Source organism: Macrotis lagotis, chromosome 1 (assembly GCF_037893015.1).
Source record: "Macrotis lagotis isolate mMagLag1 chromosome 1, bilby.v1.9.chrom.fasta, whole genome shotgun sequence".
Lineage (NCBI taxonomy): Eukaryota > Metazoa > Chordata > Mammalia > Peramelemorphia > Peramelidae > Macrotis > Macrotis lagotis.
The window spans coordinates 697,073,968-697,093,862 of NC_133658.1; the positions used below are offsets into that span (position 1 = coordinate 697,073,968).

At 34.3% G+C, this 19,895-nt stretch overlaps 1 protein-coding gene across 4 annotated transcripts in view; it reads right to left on the reverse strand.

The window, feature by feature from the left end:
• The window catches only part of XIRP2 (xin actin binding repeat containing 2), a 406,258-nt gene that overhangs the window by 8,553 nt on the left and 377,810 nt on the right, over nucleotides 1-19,895 (reverse strand). For 2 of the 4 annotated variants that reach the window (XM_074215788.1, XM_074215790.1), the window contains 4 exons: nucleotides 15,480-15,572; nucleotides 14,280-14,355; nucleotides 11,488-11,621; nucleotides 1,212-10,746 (listed from right to left, as the gene is read on the reverse strand). In XM_074215788.1, the coding sequence (XP_074071889.1) occupies nucleotides 1,212-10,746; nucleotides 11,488-11,621; nucleotides 14,280-14,355; nucleotides 15,480-15,572 (9,838 nt within the window). The remainder of the gene's footprint in view (nucleotides 1-1,211; nucleotides 10,747-11,487; nucleotides 11,622-14,279; nucleotides 14,356-15,479; nucleotides 15,573-19,895) is intronic. The other 2 variants (XM_074215791.1, XM_074215789.1) reach the window with 2 other exon arrangements.

Genomic DNA, 19,895 nt, shown 5'->3' on the forward strand with positions numbered 1-19,895 from the left:
TATGTTGCAAATATGATAGGGGCATAATTATTATTAGTGCTTCTATAATTTCCATTTTTGAATTTTATATTTCTTTCAATCTGCCTAGCAGAATTAACTAAAATAATGATTTTAGATATTTATATAAAATCTTTTTGCATGTGAAGCACTATTAATTGTTTAAAATTAAAAAGTGTGAATAGACAAAGTCCAAGTACAAAATTAATTTATCTCTGGAAACAACCCCTCATCACAACATATAATTTCATGTGCACGAGAATGGTCTTTTGAGAAATTCAATTGTGACTGACACTGAATAAAATGGAGCTTCAGGATAAAAGGAGAGTGACATTATAGACTACCTTAAACAAGCTCTATAGCAGTAAATAAATAAAAGGTCTAATTCAAGTTCTACTTATCCTTTGGTCAGAGAAGCAGATCAATAGGAAACCTTACAGCACATATGAACATTCTAAATTGTTTCTTGGATTATTACTAGGCTGTATTGAACTCCAACACAAATACCACTTAACTCTGGCAGTTAAGAGTATGTCAAGAGTAGATCAGGGCATGTTTTTGAACATTTTCTAAAATACACTGATAAAATACTATCATTGGTAAAATATTAAAGATGAAATACCAACATTTTAATCTTAATTTATTTGATTAGAGGTTCAAAATTTAAAGGGAACATCAGAAGTATCATAGGATTGTAGATTGAGGAAAAAATGGATCTCAGAGATCATCTAGAACCCCCATATTTTACAGATGAAGAAATTGAGATCTATACTAGAGATGCGATTTGTTCAGATCACCCAGGTAATAAATGACTGTAAAGTTTGTAGGTCTTTTGGTTCCAAAAATAGCACTTTCCTTCAATAAACAATGATAATTATATTTTGCCTTTTATTTCTCATGTGCTGTTGCTTCAAATCCACATTTACCTTAACAAGTCTATGCTTTAAAAACTAGCCCTTTTACTAATTTGTTTCAACCAGAATAGATCATTTAAATCCAATGTCTATGAAAAGGAAGTGTTATTATAGTAAAAGCCAGCCAGGAGAGAGTGAAAAGGCAAGAGTAATGGACACATTTGTTAGTATGTATTTATGTTGTTTGAATATATGCACACACTTCATTAATGCAAAACACTATGGTTAGTGGGCTCATGAGGCCTTAATTGGTTAATCTTTCTTCACACTTCAAAACTCATGCTTTGTAGATTCATTTACCACTTCTAAAAGCAGCTTCTTCATGAAAGCTACTCCTTGTTTCAGTTGCAGAGGTATCTGAAACAGCATATCCCAGACTTTTGAAGACTCTCTCACTTTCCTGCCATGTCTTTTGAAAATTCCTCAGTAGTTCTTCTGGTGAATCTTCTACAGAGATATCCAAAATGTGGCCAGCAATGACATCTTCATAGGTTGGTGGGGCATGCTTGAAGTCAAAGCCAGATTTAGCTGCTTCAGAGTTCTGTGCTGAAGAACCTACTGTCCTTGACCCAGAAATTTTATTTTGATATGCATTCATTCCTGAAAAATGTTCTCTTATGGACTTTGCTTCAGAGGACTCTATGGGTTGTTTATATGGAACTTTCTTCTGGGGATCATTGGAATGGCTGTAAGAAAAGTTTCTGTAACTGCTGTTTATGCTTTCACTTTCCATAGCAGATAATTCACATTCTTTCTTGCTAAAGGCATGCATTTCCTGTCTTAGGTTATGGTTTACTTCACCATTTGCATAAACTCTTCTATTTGACTTTGCCTCAAAAATTGGGTCATTCTGAAATTTCCCCACCCATCCATTTGTTTCACTTTCATGGCCCTTTATTACATTTTCAGCCACATGGACTGTTTGATTGGAGGCTTCATATATTTTAGAGTGCCCTGATAAGCCTACTTGAGGGACTTCAACTTTGTGTATGATTTCAATTGAATCAAAACTTTCAGTATCTGGCACTATGTGCCCTCTGATGTCGACTCCATCCCTGTGAACATAGGTCTCCCTTTTTCCTACTTGCTGAACTTCCTCTTGTGATTCCTTGGCTTCTATGACAGTATTGGCAGTATTGGCAGTGACATGAGATACCTTTATAGGTATTGGGGTTTCTGTCTTAATTTGACGTCTCAGTGTAGCGGGTGACTTGACTATTTCAGTTCTTTTTTCTACAACTGGACCCGGAGTTACTGACTGATGGTGACATGTCCTTTGGGATAATTTTGCTGTAGTGTCTTTTAATTTGGCAAGTTGTTCAGAGTGACTCCTAGGGGGAGAAGGAGAGACTGATGCTTGGTGACCTCGGGATGGTGGTGTTGTCGATCTACTTCGGGAAGGAAGAATGGGTACATTTTCTTTCTTCACAGGAGACAAGGAGGGTCTGTTCACAGTAGGAATCTCAGTTCGTCGGGCAGTAGACTCAATTGTTATGAAAGTAGGTGATGGTGAACGTTGTTTTAAAGATGGAGAAATAGTTCTACATTCTACCCGTTTAATTTCCTGTTGGGATTTCACCTTTTGATGAGATTCTTTTTCTTCTATCATTTTCTTCTCTTTCTGGACTGTTTGGCTAGACCCAACACTAATGTTTGCTAAATGAAGAGAAGCTCCACTAGGTTGGAATTTCTCTTTTTGATGAGATTCTTTTTCTTCTATAATTTTCTCCTCTTTCTGGACTATTTTGCTAGACCCAACATTAATGTTTGCTAAGTGAAGAGAAGCTCCACTAGGATGGGATTTCATATTTTGATGAGATTCTTTTCCTTTCATAATTTTCTCCTCTTTCTGAAGTTTTTTATTAGAATCAGCACCAATGCTTAATCTTTGGGCAGATGTTTCATTAGGAGGTTCAATTCTCAATTTCCCTGCTTTTGAGGAGTTCATGTACATTTGGATGGTGTTCTCACAAGAAATAAGCATTTCTTCCACTTCAGTTTTAATATGTATTATTTCCTCTTTCACTTTTTCTAAGTTATTATCCATGGCGATACGAGTTCCATATTCTTTTCTTTGCTCATTCATCAACCATTCTGGGATAATATTCAGTAACAGCTGAAATGTTTTAATATTTTTATTTGGTTCTGTTTCAAATTGTTTCACACGAGACAGAACCTGCTGTAGTTCTTCACGTTTTCTTAAGAACTCCAATATATTTATAGCACATTTTCCATCATTATCATGCTGGGAACGTTGCTGGGAAGAAAATAAAATCTTATTCTCTGTTATCTTTTCCTTAGAATCATTAGGGGGGGCTTGTTTCTGCTGTACATCCTTTACTGCAAGGTATTCTTCTTTCACACCATTATATTGCTGGGGTAATTTTTTATGTTTGACTTCACTGTCAGAAGTGTGAATCTGTGCCTGCTGAAACTTTTGTGTTGAGTCAATGTCTGCATCAATAACTTTTTGCTGGATGACTTTTTCTGATGTTTTATTCTTAGAATGTTCTTGTTTACTTTCAACTATTAGTTTTTGTTGCTTTGGACCAACTACTTCCTGTGTCTGGTTTTCTTCTTGGGTTAGTACAACTTTCTTGTTCACTAATTCCATTCTTTCTTTTTGCTTCTTATAAACTTTATCTGATTCTATTTCTTGTTTTTTCTCTGAGAGATTGGTAGGTATTTTATCCATTTCTCGCTTTTCCTTCATATGTAACTGATGACATTCCTCAGAAGTATTTTGTTTATTTCTAATAACTGTACTTATTTCATTTTTTTGACTTTCCTGATGTTCTTGTTTAGTCATGGTTTGAACAGTAGCAACTGGTTGCGTTTGGCCAATCTTGAAATCTTGGGATATTTTATTTAAGCTTAGTTCTAGAGTTGGGAATTTGACACTTTTTGCTTTCAAGTTTGGGCATCCTGACTTGTTTGGGGATGAGTACAATTGCTTCTCATTAAATTCCTGCTGTTTTAAATGAGAAGTATATGCTTGGTTTGTTTGTTCCATTTGATGAGCTAAACTATGTTGCACAATGTCCCTTGAACTTTGAAGAGCTTCCTTTTGAATGCATTCTTTGTCTATGGATGTGAACAAGACTTTGTGGAGCTTCTGGGCAGCTAATGACACTGCTGATGATTCAGATATCTGGTTTTCAGTAGAAGTCCCTTTGGTTTGGAGACTTACTTGGTACTTAGAATTTGATTGTGTGATCTCTGTGGCTGCTGTAGGCAAGGAAACTTCTTCCTTTGATTTCTGTGATGGTGTTATTTCAGACTGTAATTCAATTCCATTATGACTTTCAGTTTTGACTATGTGGTGGCAAGAGCTTTGATGTTTCTGTTTTTCAATCTCCTCCCTTTGTTGCCTGTATTTTTCTTCAGCAATCATTAGAGGGGTTTTGAATTTTCTAATATATGGCTTAGGACTTGTCTGTTCAGAATCTAAAGGAAGAGAATGACTTTTAACAAGAGATGAGACCTTTTTTTCTTTGGGAGGTGATGCTTCCTGAACAATCTGAATGGAAGGTTTCATGGGTTCAGCAGTGGATGATTGTTGCTTTTCTTTCGAAGTCTCAGTATCCATTTTCTCTTTTGTCTGGGTGTGCTCCACACTGCTCTTCATCATCACTGCACTTTGCTCCTGTATTTTGGTCATTGTAGTTCCTATAGTTGATTGAAGAGGAAGTGGTTTCATTTTTGGATTGATATTACATTCATTTAACTGTTTAAAGAATTTTGCTTTGGGGAGCTTGGGAGATGGTGGAAATGCTATTGACTTTCCTGTTAAGGATCTGGTCCTTGAATGAGTTTGTACTGACTCTTGACAGTGTTGCTGAACATTCTCTTTACTGTCTTCTGCTTGAATTGTGGAAGACAAAAGATGTATCGGTTTCTGTGGTGGAGGAGGTGGGGGAGACAAAAAGGTAGATGGACATTCTCTCTCTGCTTTGTCATCCGCTGGTAGAGGTGGGGGAGGGAGGCAGGGAAAGTCATCAAATTCAGTCTTCATCTTTTCTGTGGATGGCAATGAAGAAAACTCATGTTTATCAGGCAACATCATTAAAGGAGGTGGAGGAGGTAGAGGAAATTCAATTTCAGATGATGCATTGGAAGGTGGAGGTGGAGGTGGAGATGGAGGTGGAAGTGAGGAAATAGTTTCAGCTGTATTACCCACAGCAGCCAATTTAACTGGACTACAGAATTTTTTCACAGACACATTTAAGTTTGCTGAGACATCCATCTTTGTTGGAAAGTTCTCATTTTTCTGATGAAAATCAATCCTTTTATTCCTTTCTGTTGTTGCTTTAAATTTTCCATGCTTTCCTTTTGAATTTTTTTCTTCAGATACATTGTCAATATCCTGTTTGAGGAACAAAGGAACAAAAGGCTGTTTTTGCTGAAAGTTCATTTCATTCCTTTGAAAAATCTCACTATCATGATGTACTTGTCTCATTTCATCCTTAAGTAAAGTGCCAGTAATTCCATATGTCTTATTGCTATTAACTGGGATGCTAACTGGGTGGGGGCAAGCATAAGGCTTGCAACTGGGTGCCTTTTTAGTCTTTTTTGGACTTCCTTCGTGGGAAGACTCCCTGGTTTGCTGACCACTGCTTAGCATACACATGAGATTCTGTTGCATTTTTTCAGTAACCAAGTCAGCACTAGAGCCATCATCCTTTTCCTGAACAGTACCCATCTCTGATTCCTCAGTTCTTACATTTTTCTGAACTGAGTTATAAGAATCTACCTGGTTCCTCATATGTTCCTTTCTAAGATATTGTGCTCTTGATGCATCAGTTTGGATGCTGTTTTGATCTCCATCCTGGGCCAAATTTTCAGCAGTGTTGTAGTGTGAATCATTTAATCTTTGGAGGCTCTTCTCAAGGGCATCATAGTTTTGGTCACGACCTATGACAATTTTTATAGTGCCTTTGGGAGCTTGTTGTGGGAAAATCTCACTATTATCTACTTTTGAATATTCATGAAAAGATTTGACTACAGTTTGTTTAAGTACTCCAAATTTATCTTGGTATTGGACTCCTTGCTCAAATGACTCAGATTTTGGCTGCAAGACCCTTTTTGTGTCCCAGGGGATGGTTACCTGCCTGTTCTGGGTTTTGTGTTCTTCAGTGGAATCTACCAGATCATGCCTCACAGCCTGCATCTCTCCTTGGATTGCATTTTCTTCATCTACCTTCTTGAAAGACTGTTGGTCTTTCAGTACTCTTAATGTTGCCTCAAGGTCATCTCGGATAAGCTCCTTTTTCAGAATTTCAGTCTTTGTGTTTACTGCTTTTTCGAGAGATTCAATAGCTTGTTTAATATCACCAGGGATAATATCAGGTTTCTCAGTTTCTTTCCATTGGTGGCTTGCTTCTTGAAGAGACTTCAATGTGGCAAGCATGTCAGCTTTCATAATTTCTTCCCTTTTTGTAACTGTTTTCTGATTTATGGCCTCACTGAGGGAATTTAGGGTTGTTTTCAAATCACCTTTTACAATTTCTTCTTTAGGTACCTGATAGGATGTATTCTGAGGTTCTCTCATGAACACCTTAACTGTATTTTGTACATCCCCTGGGATGATGTCAGTTTCATTAATAGTTCGTTCAATATGAGGTTTCCTTTTCATTAGCATCCACTTTGTGCCTTCAACATCACCACCGATTATCTCCTCTTCTTCATGTTTCCTAGAAGTAAGGGTTTCATCTGACCCTGTCTGGAGTAGTTTGAGGTAATCTAATGCTCCAGTTTCTATGCATGTTGTGAAAAACTGAACGTTTCCCCTCTCTGATGCATCTACTTTAGTCTTTTTTGCTATTTCATAGTTTGCAGCAGAAGAAAACAAGCTGTGAATAGTGCGTTTTACATCTCCACCTATTATTTCTTCATGCTCTATTTTGTTATTGTTATCATTTTCATGAAGAAGACAATAGATTGTCATGTTAATATCCCCTCTTTCATCTTCCTGAATTATGATGCCTTGTTTTACAGATTGTTTCTCAATGAACAAATTTTTAATTGTTTGTTGAATATCCCCTCCCACTATTTCTTCTTTTTCATATTGGGTTTCTTTAGATCTGTTTAATAACTGTGTTTTGGTCAAACTGACATTGCCTTTTTCTTCTTCATTGACTAAAATCTCTCTTTTGGCATCATTTTTTTGGGAAAGTAGGTTCATCATTATAGTTCTGATATCTCCTCTAATAACATCTTCTTTTTGTATTTCAGGAGATTCTTGATTCATTAGTTTGTACTTAGCCATTCGAACATTACCAACTTCATTTGCTTCAATGATAATTCCATGAGATTCAATCACTTTTTGTGAATATAGTTCTTTTAAAGTTTCTTTAATGCTCTTTCCAATAATTTCCTCCTTTTCCACTTTATTTTCATTAAATTCATGAAGGGGTGTTGTTTCAAAGAGCCATGTTGTGGTTTTGACATCAGAGGGAGGGATTTTTTCCTTGGTTATTTCTGTGATATATTCATCTGTTTCTTTAATAGAATCTAAAGTCTGATTTTCAAAAAGCCATATTGCCTGTTTGACATCACCTTTCAGTACATCTTCTTTTGTGACTTTCTTGATATTCTCATAATCTGATCCCTCTCCTCTCAACTCATCTAGGGTGTGAGTTTCAAACAGCCAAGTAGATGTTTTAACATTACCCTGTTGTATTTCATTGACACTAACTGTTCTAACATATGTTCTTTTATCAGACTCTTCAGATTCAAATAGATGCTTATGATATTTCACATTTCCATCCTGCACACAATCAATAGTGGGAGCAATTACATTTGTCCCTTTTGAAATTGTATCTAATGGTTGTGTTTCAAATCTATATCTGATAGAACTGACATCTCCTTTCTGAATATCCTCTTGTGTGACTGATTTGATAACATATACATTATCTGATTCATTAATAGAATCTAAAGGTTTTGTTTCAAATAGCCACCTAGTCCCACATACATCTCCATGAATCACTTCTTCTTTCTTAACTGTTGTCACTTCATGATAATACCCTTCTTTGTCTTGAATAGCATAGAGTGGTTGAGTTTCAAATAGCATTCTATAGTTTTTCACATTTCCCTTTAATATTTCATCTTTGCTAGTGGTTTTTTCAGTGCTGATCTCTTCAGATTTGTCTTTAATCTGGTCCAAAGAAAAAGTCTCAAAAATAAAGCAACCCTTTCTCACATTTCCACCTTGTATGTCTTTCACTGTCTTGACTAATTCATCACCTTCTTGGCTTTCTTTTATCATATCAATAGGTTGGTTTTCAAAGAGCCACCTGCAATTTAAAACATTGCCTTTCTGAATATCTTCAACCTGTAGTGTTTTGATCTTTTTCAAAAACTCTGAGCTGGAACTCATAGAATCCAAGGATTGATTTTCAAACTTGTATTTCATGCTAGAGACATCCCCAGCCTGAATATCCACTTCCACTGACTTGATTTCCTTTCCTTCTTCTCCTTGTATGTTATCTAAGTTTTCTGTCTCAAAAAGCAAGCAGGCTGTGCGGACATCCCTGCCTTGGATGTCCTCCTGTTTTACAGTTTGGAGTTTTACTTCTTCTGAGTCATTTTTTATTGCATCGAGTGGTTGAGTTTCAAAAAGCCAAGTACACGTTTTGACATCTCCTTTATGAATTTCTTCACTGTCAGTCATTATTTCTGTCTTGTCATAAAGGGACTCCATTGGCTGGGTTTCAAACAACCATGTGTAGGTTTTTACATCCCCTTTAATAATATCTGTAGTTTGCTGTTTTTTACTTTCTTCATCTTCCACCTTATTAAAATATTTAATAGAATCTAGAGGCTGCGTTTCAAACAGCCATTTAGCAGACTTCACATCACCAGACTGTATTTCTTGTGTAGATATTCCTTTGATAACCTGATATTTATGAATGCTCTCATCAAATTGATCAATAGGCCTAGTTTCAAATAACCATCTACAACTTCGCACATCTCCTCTTAGTATTTCTTCTTGTTGAACTGTTTTAACTTCATGATATCTTCCTAGATGATCCTGGATAGCATATAGGGGAGTTGTCTCAAAGAGAGATTTATTGAACTCTACAGCACCTCTGGTCACTCCTTCCACCTGTATTTTATGTGATTTGTCAAACTTAACTAAATCGTTTGATTCAAAGGTATGTGTGTGGCTTCTAACATTCCCTCTATCAATCTCTTCAAGTTTAACTGTTCTTATATATTCTTTCTCCTCCTTCCTAATCTCTTCTAGAGATTGAGTCTCAAAAATCCATTTCTGGTGCCTTACATCTCCTTTTTCTTCTTCAGAGGCAACTATTTTTTGAAGTTTACCAACTTCTGGACTATCTTTTAAAATATCCATTGGAAGTGTTTCAAATAAGTACTTGGTGGCTTTTACATCACCACCTATTATTTCTTCTGCTGGCAAAGGATTTGAATCCGTGGCTTCTTTTAGGGTATCTAAGGGGTGAGTTTCAAACATCCAACACTTTCTGGAGACATCAGTACCTACAATAGTTTCCTTTTCAATGATGGACATTTCAGATTCTTCTTTGATGGACTCCAGAGGTTGAGTTTCAAATAGCCACTTTGCCTTACTCACTCCACCTTTGATGTTTTCTTCCATGGATATTCCACGGACAACTTTAACTTCGGTAACATCTTTGTTTATCATGTCTAATGGTTGTGTCTCAAACATCCAACGTGCTGTTCTCACATCCCCCTTTTCAACATCTTCCCTATGAACAGTTTTAATCTCAAGAATTTGTCCTAAGTTATCTTTGATAACATACAGTGGTTGAGTTTCAAAGTATTTTATGCTTCTCTTCACATTCCCTTTAATCTCTTTGAGTTCAGATCTGAGTTGAAGTAAGTTAGCTTCATCCACTGAGTATAGCTGCCCAAGTTGGTCAAGATTCTGAGTTTCAAACAGGTATTTCACAGTCTTGACATTACCTCCAGTTATATCTATAATGGAAATTCCTTCTTCCCCTTCTGGTTGGTCCTGATAAATTTTGTTCATTGAATCTAGTGGTTGTGTTTCAAACATCCATGTGGTTGTGCGCACATCTCCCCTGGCTAGTTCTGGAACTTTCAAATCACTATCTGTGGATTCCAAAGAATGAACCCCTAATGTATCTATTGGCTGGGTTTCAAACATCCATGTGGCATATTTCACATCACCCCCAGCAATTATTTCTTGTTCAACAACACTTTTTTTGCTGGTGCTTTCACCAGGAGATTGGTCTTTGATGGAATCTAAAGGCTGGTTTTCAAAAATCCATCTCATGGACTGTACTTCTCCCTTCAGAATTTCATCCCATTCAAGAACTTCTCTTTCAGGGTTCAGACACTTTTGATTGTTGCCACTGGTATTTTCAAAAGCATAACAGGTTTGCTGCACATCTGCAAAATCAGAATCTCCTGTGTCTACCTGATGACATACAATCTCAGAAACATCACTGATATAATCTTTTTCCAAGTTTTTTCTTAATTCAGGATGGATGTGTTTGTATAAGCGATTTAATTCATATAAGTTTCTTTGCTTTGAATATAAATCTTTGGGCATTGGAAATTTTCCAGGGGGTCTAAGGAGTTCAGGGGACTGGGAAAATGTTGTCACATCTGCTAATACTGGCACTGCTTCAAGTGGGGGAGGAGGAAAATCTTCTGTTTTTCCAAAATCCATGGTGTTAAACTGTGCAGGAGATGAAGAAGTAGAACTGTATTCTGTATGCCTTGTGGCTGATGTATTCTGCCTCTGACTGGCTGAAGTACTGGCAGTTACACAAGTGACAACTGGAGATGACCACATAGTTTCTTTATATTCATTGTCAATCTTTAGGGAACAAAAATTCATATTTTAAGAGTGAGAGGGGGAAAAAAGAGACTTTGTAGGGCATGGTCATAACATTTCCAAACAAAGTGGCCTGGTCTGGTAATATCAGCAATTTGGGTATTAGGAAGACAACATACTCCATTTAAATGGTTACATCCTACAATCTAGTGATGCTGAATAATTATGTTTCATATGTAATACATCCACTATCTTCATTTCATAACATATCTACATTTCATATAATACTGATATTTAACTTTACTTAATTTGTCATAAATAAGTAATCTGAAGAAAAGCAACAGAAACTCAAGATATTTTCAACCATTCCTCTTGCCCAGGAGTCTAAACAGAGGCATGACATAGAAAGAAGTAGATGAAATCAATATAAAATGTATTTTATGATTTTATCTATGTACATGACAGTTTTGACAACTTCACATTAAGAGATAGGTTGATTTCCACCCCCATTCTCCCAACCCCCTCAATTAAAAAGTCTTTTTTCCCCCAACAAAAACATAGTAACAGTTCTCCCTGTCTTTAATTTTGATTGATTCAATATTCTTCCTGGTAGTGTGTACCCCAGTTTTAAGGTGTGTTTTTAAATTTTTAAAATCATTTAGTTGCCAAGAATAGAGATGCAGTAATTTGAAATACTACATATTCTATTCTAGGCTGGCGTTTAATGTATATATTAACTCCTTCTTCCATCCCACCAACTGAGATCCTTGTTGAATTGCCTACCTTAATATGTTTGGCTGGAGTTGCTATATCTCTATCAGATTGAAGGACCTTTTCTTGGGCTGTCTTTTCAAAGTGCTGTTTTAAAAACTGCGTTGAAACCTTTGGTATCTCTTCATCCTCAGGTGTGTCAATAACTGCAGTCACAAAAGAACAATAGGAGATTTTTCTCAGTTACTGTTTTTGAAGGACAGACTTTTTAATGGAGTGAAATGAAAAGAAGAGGCACACTTGCATTCTCTTTTGAGCCTTAATTTTCACATTTTCATTACTAAAAATATTGGGAAAAAAATCTACACACTTTCCACATGGCTATGAAAATAGTACTTATTTCCTAGTCACTACTCAACAGGACTAAATATTTAGAGGTAAGCATCAACCCATACAATAATCAGAGGGATTGGGTTTGTTAGCATAGGGAATAAATATACCCCAAAATTGGAAGACATAAACTACATTAAAAGTTAGAAAAAAACAAGAGTTTGTTTCCTACATCTGTCACTTACCAGTTATGTACCTATTGGCATATTTTTTAAATCCTTTAAGCTTCAATTTCTTCATGAATAGAAGGAAATAATGATGACAACCTCTCAGGAATATTCTTTAAGTAAGGTTTAAGTAAGTCAATGTATATATGATAAATTGAAGCCTGTTTTTTTTTATTAGCAAGAATGTAGCCAAGGAAGGGACAGGCTTATGACTTGATTATCTTCCTTTAGTTTTGCTATTTCTTATATTCATTTTCAATCTATACCCAAATGATCTTAAGGGACATGGGACTGAATGAAATCACAGTCTCTCATATTCACATAGGCCCTTTGATGCTTTGTCTAACTTAGCTCCAAAGATCCTTTGGGGGCAGAGGATAAAGTTTGGCAACTAGAAACAGACAGGAGTTAAAGGAAATTTTCTAGCACTAAATTAGAGGGCAGGGTGGGGAACAATTTAAGACTTTCTGATACTGAAAGAGGAATTGTTCAAAAGGATAGAATTAATCTTAGTCTGGGCTTTTTGAAAAAAGAAATTTGACTGTGATAGTAGCCTAGCTATTAAAAAAAATGTCTAGTTGATCTGTTTCTGAAAAAGATTCAATAGTTAAAACACGCTAGCAGTTGGAAGACTAAATGACCACTGGGCATCCTAGAGTAATGAAGCCCAGAAGCTAGAAGCTAAAGAAGAGCAGAAAGAGTAAGAAAGAGAATTGTTATGCTCAATAGGAAAGATTCTCTTTCTAATTAAATTTCCCCAAGGCTCTATAGCTTACTTTTATAAAATTGATGCTGAATTTCATCCTTTGTGCTGCTTTGATTCCTTGCATTGTCTTAAGATTTGGGTTTTTATTTTTAATTAATATTTGATTGAGAGCATTAATAATTTCTAATATACTTTTATTTTAAGGATTCATTTAGGATTTTTAGGATTATTTTTAGGATATATGCTTTGTTTTTGTTTCCCTTAGTCAAGAGTTATTATGTAGAACCTTTCTACTGTATAAAGTGCTAAATAATTGCACAATCATCTATTCTCTTTCAGCATGTTTTTAAAAGTTTTCTTAAGCTACTTCTGACATGGTGGTATTTGATCTCTGCCATTAGTTTTTCTAAATAATGTTACATTTCCTTCTATTACCCCCACTATGGCAATATCTATAGTATATACTGTTGAATACAGGTCTTGAAAGGTTTATTCTTGGGTTAAAATATTATGGAAAAATGTGTTAATCCATGATGATTAGTGCTGTCAGATTTTTTTGAAAATCCAATTTTAGTAACTTGGTCTAATAGTTGTAAATATTCTGCTGAAATAGCTTTTCAAAAGTAAAAATTCAATTTAATGTATACCCATCTTTTCAGACTCATTTAAAGCATTGGCATTATTTTTGGTCACCTACTTCATTACTAGGTGGTGCTATTGAGTGAATTTTTAATGCATTCAAATGCTTAAGTTCTTTCTTCTTCAGGTTGAAATAATCTTCTCAGTCTTTATTTTTACTTCATCTAATCTGGATAAGGTAAGAAAGTTATATTAACTTGTATTAAGCAAGTTGTTTAAATTGGAATACTGAGAAAAAAACAGACTAAAGTATGAGTAATACCATTTCCCAGTTTTGTTATAATGCAGTGCTGGCATATGATAAAAATGACTATGTCTTCAATTAGTAGACGTTCACTTGTGGATTATTCTCTTTAGTTTTTGATTTTACTAAACCAGAGTATTAATAGCAGGTGGGACATGGCTATCTTATTTTTCCTTATGTGTCTTTTACTATGCTAGTCTAAGTCTTCTATTTCTTAGATTCATAGAAACATATTTTTTTAATAGCAGTTGAGTTTTAACCCAATTAGTGACATCATCAGAATCCAAGAGGCCAGAATCTAGTTCCCTGTCAGTCCTTCACAGCTGCCAAATGTGGTAGATTTCTCTAACATACCCTTGCTTTTCTAGTGTCTTGTTTTATTCATTACAAGGCTTTGAATTGGTTACCATTAATTAACTATGGTCACTATTAAAATAATTCAGTTAATATGCTGTTATAAATACAAATTGTAACAATTATCATAGAACATAATTATGTGTATATAAGTATATATATGCATACATACATGTATATGCATATGAGTCTAAATACGCATAGACATCTCAACATCTTCAAGACAATGACTCATACTTCATGAGTCCAAATGTGGACTCATATAATTTGATAGAGATAAATATTATTATACTGGCAATGAGTACGTGAAATATACATTTGGAGAAGGTAAAAAGTTTTCTTGAAGCAAAATAAAATGAATTACCTGTTTCTTGAACATACTGACTGGAACGAGAGGCCTGATTTATTTCTTGAGTTTGTTTTTTAAGATGAGAGACCTGCTTAAGAAATAAATTTAAATGAATATTTAAATATTAGAAATATGTTGAAATGTATGTAAAGAGATAGCATTTGCAATTTTCATCTAATATTTCAAAGGATACTAAGAGATGCAATCAAATCTTTAATTTTTTTATCCTCACTATTCATGAATTCTGAGATAGAGCTATGATACACAATCCCACAATCCCAGGTCTCTCCTTGATTTCCTCTGCCCCAATCCAAATACTTGCTAAACCTGGTCAATTCCTCCTTCACAATTCTCTGACAGTTATCCTATATATTCCATTGATGTGATCATCATCAAAGTTCATATTCTCATGTCCTCTCATGTGTACTACTACAAGAGTCTCCTAAATAGTCCCTTTCTTTCTAGGATTTCCTTCTCTACTTCAGGAGCCTCCACACAATTGCCAAAATGAATTTTCTATACCACATATTTTACCATTTTACTCCCTTACACAAAAGTCTTTATTTGTTCCTTATTGTCTCTGGCATAGAATATAAACCCATTAGCTGAACTTTTAAAGTTCTCCATGTTTTTGACTCCCATATATTTTTAAAAATTTTTTACCTATTATTCAATTTCAAATAATTTCTATACTCCAGTCAAATTGATCTTCTAGGTATCTTCTGTCTCTGTCTTTATTCAGTCTGACTCAGAGACTTGGAATGCTTTTTTGTAACCTCTGCTCAGGTAACCTCACACCTATCAAGCCTTTATCCCCTTAGATAATAATTCTCTAACTTCTGAAATGATAGTATACATGTTATACATATTTATATGTATATACTTTCCCTCATAAAAAGTAAGATTGTTTTTGCATTTTTTCCTTTTAAACATAGCATATAGTACAGTGCCTTATGCAACAATAGTGTTTAACAAATGTTTATCAATTGAGATTATTTTAAACTGAAATCAGACTAATTTTCATGATAATATAGTATCAATGGCTCTGGGCATGTATTTTTTCCTTCAGTATTTGCCTAAATCAAAGTAGGAAGATAGTTACAATATTTCAAGATATGATTTCCTTAAATGTAATAAATGAAAATTAAACCAAATATTAAATGACAAAAAAAGAATCTCAAAAGAATTTTGAACAGTATTTTCTTAAATTCTTACCTCGATTTGAGGTGTTTTAGAAGTCACTTGTTCATATCCTTCAACTTCATGGTGATTACTAGCAATGTTGATATGACTTCTGCTTGTTGCCTCCTGAATAGCAATAGAAGTAATCAAAAATTATTAGTTGAATTAATAATATCCATTTCTTAGCCTTACACAGTGATCAATTTATTTGATAAAAACAAAGTTCTAATATGACTCAAAAATTTGAGTAATGTATTGATTTTTTCCTAATGAAATGTGTCCTGGAGATATGTTCTTTGAACTTCATAGAATTCAAAAATAATGGCAAAAGTATTCACTATAAGGCAATAAGAGCCTTAAGCTAGGGAGATCAATGATGCTCATTGCAGGTAGGTGGCAGTTGGGGACTCAGGTTAAAACAGAGGTTAATTAGAATGCTATGACAATTCTTACAGATTTTTTTTTAAACTGAAGAGGTCAAGGTAGGAAAAGTTACAACGAAAATGCTTATCAGTTTGGGACTGGCTAAACAAATTGTGGTTCATGAATGTAATGTAATATTACTATGAATTAAAATATAATGAATAAGATGATACAGTGAAATATGAGGTAATTTACCAGATCTGATACAGAAAGTAAAAAGTTAATAGGACCAAGGAAACAATATGCACAATGGCTAAAAATGATTTAAATGGAAATAACAACCACAAACAATCAAAAATGAATGTCACATTATAAATTAGAAAAAAAAATATTTATCTCCATAGAAGAGATATGAAATGACATCCTACCTCCCATTTTGTAGAGGTGGGGGGAATGTATGACTAGGCGACATTAAATATATTTTCAGACTTTTTTTGATACCCTAATAAGTTTTATAGATTTTAAAAAAATTACTATTTGCTCTATGGAATGGTTTTCTAAGAAAGGTAAAAAATATTGACAGAACTTTCATACATGCTAAAAAGTGTTTATTAAAAATTCTTTTAAGAAACAAGTTTGGAAGCATTTTGAAGGTTTGCATATCCATGGAGGAAAAAAATTCTAAGCAAATATTTAGTAAACCAAGAAACTGAAAAATATAGGAGCTCAAAACTCAGAGACTATGAGAAAAGAAAGTGTAGCATTGTATTTGATATTACATAACTCTATAGATGATTCAGTCATGAAGGAGAAATAATTAACAACCAATTTTGTCATCTGTAAGAGAGAAAGCTTATATGTACAAGAGAAAAAGGGTTGACTATTGTGAAGTTTAGAAACAGCTTTTCTTAAATCATTTGTGGAGAATTATTAAACTTTTAAACTTTATTCACTTGGAGTGAAAAACAATCCAAAGCCTATCATTTGTAATTTATTTTGGCAGAGGATGCCCCAAATATGAGCAATATAAATACACATAAATTTAATTTAGAGTAGTGAACTCCTACTTGGGCACTGGTGTGCTATTTCTAAATAGAACTGTAATTGCTATACTCGTTTGGTATGTTAGTGGTCAATGTATCAATTTTAGTGCCCCTTGGTTGCAGTAACTTATAGATAATCCTTCTTGAAAAATATTGCAAGATTTGTGTTTCTGTCATTAAGTGTGCTGCATTCCTCCCTCTCCTCTGTGCTGCTTAACTTTTAAATCCGACTCATTTTTTGTTTGTTGTTAACACAGTTACTGGATCTTATTATACAGAAGCACAGGTAAAAGAATAGAGTGATATATGTTTAGGGAGAAAAATCAAAATGCCTGAATATGATTCAATAAGAATCCTGGCCAAAACTGTTTGTAAATTCATATTAAATAATCAGCAAACTGGGTAATTAAATTCAATCTATTATAGGAATGAGGTAAAAAGGAAAAAAAATGTTTTGAGAAAAGTGTCCAGCCAGGAGTCAGTCACCTGAATACTTGAAAACCAGTTTCAAATCCTCTACCAACTAGCCCTGATGACCTTTGGGAAGTTCCCTAAAATCATGTTACTCAGAGTTGTTGTTAAAATAACTCACAGGCTGTTTTGAGAATGATTGAAAGGAAAAACAGGAAATTATAAGCAAATGCAAACTATTATTTTGTCTGTAGTATTGTGGTTGATAGAGGATTGTCCACAGCATCAGACAGATACATCTTTATATCCCATCTCTGTCATAAACTAGTTATGTGTTTATATGTACCAAGTCAGTTTACCTCTCATTGCTCTAAGATAATAATTAGTTTTGATAGAGGGAGTGTCCTCATTCAGAATTTCCACCATCAATTAAATCACAGGTCTAGTGCCTCTTGGTATCCCTGTACATTTTTTTTAAACTGTGTTATCTCAAATTTAGCTTTATACTTGATAATGGATATTACAATAACCCCTTGTTGGTTAGAGAAACCTCCTGGAACATTTAGTAAGTATCTGAAAACATAACAGTTCTTCATGCCAATGTCTCTACTTTTTAAAATCATTACTAATGCAAGAGAATATATTGCAAATTTCTAGTGAGCTGCTGCTTATAAGCTACAATATCTAAAGTAAAGCAGTGATCTCACTAGCATTCTTAAGAGAAAAACAGAACAGAATGTATCAAAGTAATGCTATTATTTTCATTCTTAACATGTTACTTGCAGAGGAATGGATGAAAAGATTGACCAAATACCATATCACAGTTGCCTTACCATAATGGAAATAAGAGGTCTGACCTGGTAATTTAGCAATTTTATCCATCACTAATTCTATTTTTAATAAAACAGTCAAAGGTTATGATCTGTTAATGTTCTTCCCATCTCTGTCAGGCAGATGGAAACACCAATCAGTATGCACTGTCCATCATAGAAAAAATTACCAAAAGTTGTAAGAATCTGTGAGAAAAATTTCTTCTGTTATTTAAATGGTAGGGGTGAACATATTCTTTTTAAAAAGATTATTATAAATTCACCTAAATTATGCATATTTGGTGATAAATAACAAAATTCAAATTTCTGTTTGGCTTTCTGCAAGATTTTAATTCACTTTCTTCTCCCTAGATATATTATCTGTTTTCCAAGTAAGCATAGTTGTATTAAGTGTAAATAAGGTTTATGGTTTCAAATGGCTTGTTTAAATTAAGTCTAAAAATGATTAATTATATTCTGAGTGATTTTATTTCCTGAGGATAGAAGTATTTCTGCTGACAATCTGACCCCTAAGTACAAAGTGGAATTGTTGAAGATGATAAGCAGAGCACTATGCTGTCTATCATTATAATAGCAGCAATGTGAAAGCGCCATTATCACATTTTGTCTTGCCAAACCTAACCAGTATTATCAGTATGAAAGGGATTTGAGGAATCTCTATATTAGAGGAAGTCCAAATTCCAGGTTCAATTTCCTTCTTCACTTATTTAAAAGGAGCAGTAGAGGCACTGAGCATTCAATTAGCATATGCTGATACACAGATAAACTGCTAGTCCTTTGTATTCTGAAACTGTTGCCTAGGCCATTCACTGGTTCATTCATCATCCCAACAACCGCTAATATTCCTGTATTTCTAACACTGACTGACTGAGTTTCCAGTCAGCCAGCTCTCTGGTCTATAGCATCAAACTGAAAATTTGTTGGCTGGCTTGATGATGACTGATAGCCCAGGCATCCAGTAGGTAACATTGGTGGAAAAAATAGAGATAGTCTTTTTCAGCTACACTATTGTTTTGGAACTGATTAATATAAAATTGTCACATAAATTAAGATGTGTGTGTATATATATATATAATATATATATACACATATATATATGACATAGTAGTTGATATCTTTAGGGAATTATTGAAGTCTTTTAAAGACAAAGTATGAGAATTTGAAAAGATTTTTGTAAAATTTACTCATACAATATCTGTATAGCTCTCCATGATGCCAAAAATTGACTCAACATTGTTATTTTATTTGATAGATTTGATCAGAATGACCAATTATTTAAAGTTCTGTAGATAGAATTTCAGTTGGTAAAATTTCTCTGAGTTTAAGGATAAAGAAAATTATTTCAGTCCTACATTTCTACCATGGTAATTATACACTATGGGATATTAGATCCAAAATGTTTAATGACTAAAGCCTTAGAAGTTAAGAGGATAAGAATCAGAGAATTTATACTTAGTTCTAGTCTTTCAAAACTTCAGTCCAGACTCTATTCTTCCCCCCATTCCTCTGAAAATTTGCTGACATTTGATAACCCATTTTGCATGATTTGGGCTGGTTCTGTTTGATAGCAGGGTTCTCTAAGAAATCTTTCGTTCTGCTCTGTTAGGAGGAAATAAAATTTGAATCTATTTTGCATTCTTGATAAAATGGTAAGCTCACTGAGGACAATGACTATTTTTGCCTTTGTTTCCCAATATCAGATTTCTTGGCATATGAAAATAGTAGGAGCTTGATGATTGATCCTTTCAACTTTGGTGTGATTCTAAAAGAGACTAAAAAGCTAACTTCCCAGATATATAGAT